We start from the raw sequence: 2,572 nt of genomic DNA, 5'->3' as shown, positions 1-2,572 counted from the left end.
GGTAACAGTGGAGCCCCTTTCCAAATCTGAGATTTTGGAAGTCTGTAGTGGAAAGGTTGGCTAGTGCCTCCCAGGAGCCAGCACTGAGGGCCCATCCCTCTCTCTGCAGGTATCGCCCGGAGCCCTCACCCCTCTTCCACGCTGCATTTCCCAACCACCTCCATTATACCCCAGACGGCCTCCACCTACTTTCCCCACACTGCCATCCGATACCCACCTCATCTCAACCCCCAGGACCCCCTCAAAGATCTCGTCTCCTTGGCCTGTGACCCATCCAATCAGCAGCCAGGACCGGTAAGGACCAGAGGGGTGAGAGTGGTGGGGAGGGAGGAATTGAGAGAGCGCGGAGGAAGAGAGGAAGAAAGGGGCTGTTTGGAGGAACCGCTGTCTGGGGGCCCCCCAGCATGGTGCATTGGGAAAAGCACTGGTCTCAAGAGTGGAAGGCCTGGGTTAAGTCAGTCCCCATTCTGACACTAATTGTGTGACATTGGACAAGTCACTTAACTTCTCTGCAAGTCAGCGTCTCTTCTGTACCGTGTGGATGATGATGATTGCCTGTTTGCCTACCTCATAGGGCTATTGTGTAAGGCTCACTCAAGAATCAGGTTGTGCCAGAGAGAGATGTGAAGGTTGTATTCATAGCTGTTAGTTTGAGGGAAGAGAAAGAACTGCCCACTAGTTGTTCAACCTTCTTCTTGCCCCTGCACTCCTCAGCCCTGCCCTCAGTTTTTAATGTGAAAAAAAAAAAACCCACAAAGCAGTGTCTCTGTGACGTTGAGAGGGAATTCCTCCTGAGACCCACTGAACTCATAAGGCCCGAGTTCCCTGCCCTGTTACTGTCCCCACTGGCCCTGGGCACCTCCCAAAGAGAACTCAGGGCCTAGGACACTCAGGCAGGCAGTGAAGGGAGGACATAGGACTGCATATGCCTACAGACACCAAACGAGGGCAATGCCTGGGATGGTCAGTGCCAGCAGCAGGAGGTGGAGGGGGACAGCCCCGGGCACCTGGGGGGAGGCGGGCCAAGGCCCGTGTGACTCCTGCCGCCCTTCCCCCCGGGCTCCCCTGCCTTCCCCCCTAACCACTTTGTCTCTCTGTTCCCCCCAGTTAAATGGAAGTGGTCAAGTCAAAATGCCCAGTCACTACCTTTCCACCCAGATGCTGGCACCACCACCGCCCCCAGGCATGCCCCGGCTGGCTATCTCCCCTGACACCAAATCTACCACCACAACTTCCGAGGGAGGAACCACATCGCCGACTTCACCCAGTAAGCGTGAGGGAAGCGGTGCCCGGGGCGGGATGGGCAGCGCAGCCGGGCACCCCCCCTTCTACCTGACAGCTCAGCCCTCCTTCCCCATTCCTCTGCCCCTGGTCACAGTCATATGCGGGGGCTCTCAGCATCTTGAGGGCCCCAGGTAGCAGCCGGCAGAGGCAGGGTGCGGAAGGCAGCTGGTGCATAGACCTGTTCCAACGGCCAGGGACTCAGGCAGGATGAGCTTGGTGGGTCTCAGCCCCATCAGTGCTGGGCGTCTCCGTCACAAACACTACTGCAATTGATTCCCCTCCTTTCCCCACAACACCAAGGGCTGAGGTCAGCAGGGAAGAAGGCATCCTGCCATCTATGAGAGAGGGAAGGGTGAGGCCGGAGGAGGCAAGTGGTGTGAGGGACAGTGCTGCCCGGGTGTCAAGGAGCCAGGGTCCTGGTCCTCGCTCTGCCACAAATGTGCATTGGGTGTACACGCCTTTGTGGAGTATGCTTGGGCAAGACTTGGCTTTCCTTCTCTGGGCCTCAGTTCTCTCCACCTGTCAAATCAGAGGTGTGGACTAGGCAGTTACTCAGGCCCCTTCCAGTTCTCCATCGGATGGCCTCCGTTCTGTCTCAGACATTCTGTGTTCTGTGTTCAAAGATCTTCTCAACCCATGTTCTGTGTTTTGTGTCCCCTTCCAGCTCTGACAGTCTGTGTCCTATATCCTAAAGTCTTTCCCAGTTTCACTGTGCTGTGTCTCTTGTTCTGTGTTCTCTGGTCCCTTCCAGTTCAGAATCCACTCACTAATACACCCTTTACCCCTACCCAGTCTTCATAGTCAGGACCATCTGGTCACCTCTTTCCTCTACACAGGACCTCCATTCCCCTCTTTACTCTCTGAGTCCGACCCCCTTTCCCTGATTCCATCCCGCTCCCCCAAACTTCCCTGGGGACTTCCTGTCACACTTTCAATCAAGAACTAATGAAATGAAAGGTCATCCAGCTCCAAATGAAGAATGCCCCTCACACACACACACACACACACACACACCTGACACAGCAGATCATTGGGCATCTAATGCCCTGTAACCAACCCCCTGGAAAACTTCCCTTTTCTCCTGGCTCCTCATCACTCCCCTAACCCTTGGGACAAAGAAAAGAAACCTTCATTTTCCATCTTGGGGTCTCTGTGGCATTGGATAAGTCAAATCTAGTCTGGATTCAGCGGAGCACGTAGAAGCAGAAGTGGCCTCTTGAATTTTCGAGCCAGAACCAGAACGAGAACCCGGATCTCCTGACTCCCAGTCCAGTGCTGCCTCCCCCTT

At 55.4% G+C, this 2,572-nt stretch overlaps 1 protein-coding gene across 5 annotated transcripts in view; it reads left to right on the top strand.

Annotated features, from left to right (window-relative positions):
• The window catches only part of NFIC (nuclear factor I C), a 133,723-nt gene that overhangs the window by 103,985 nt on the left and 27,166 nt on the right, over positions 1–2,572 (top strand). For 3 of the 5 annotated variants that reach the window (XM_069086903.1, XM_069086901.1, XM_069086902.1), the window contains exon 8: positions 110–294. In XM_069086903.1, the coding sequence (XP_068943004.1) occupies positions 110–294 (185 nt within the window). Of the gene's footprint in view, positions 1–109; positions 295–1,107; positions 1,268–2,572 lie in introns of all 5 variants that reach the window. The other 2 variants (XM_069086899.1, XM_069086898.1) reach the window with 1 other exon arrangement.

This window comes from Petaurus breviceps, unplaced genomic scaffold (assembly GCF_028583685.1).
Source record: "Petaurus breviceps papuanus isolate PSGF00001 unplaced genomic scaffold, PetGlider_PUasm1.0 180, whole genome shotgun sequence".
In the NCBI taxonomy this organism is placed as follows: domain Eukaryota; kingdom Metazoa; phylum Chordata; class Mammalia; order Diprotodontia; family Petauridae; genus Petaurus; species Petaurus breviceps.
The sequence above is the reverse complement of the archived record's forward strand: the minus strand, read 5'-3'. Positions and strand labels throughout refer to the sequence as shown.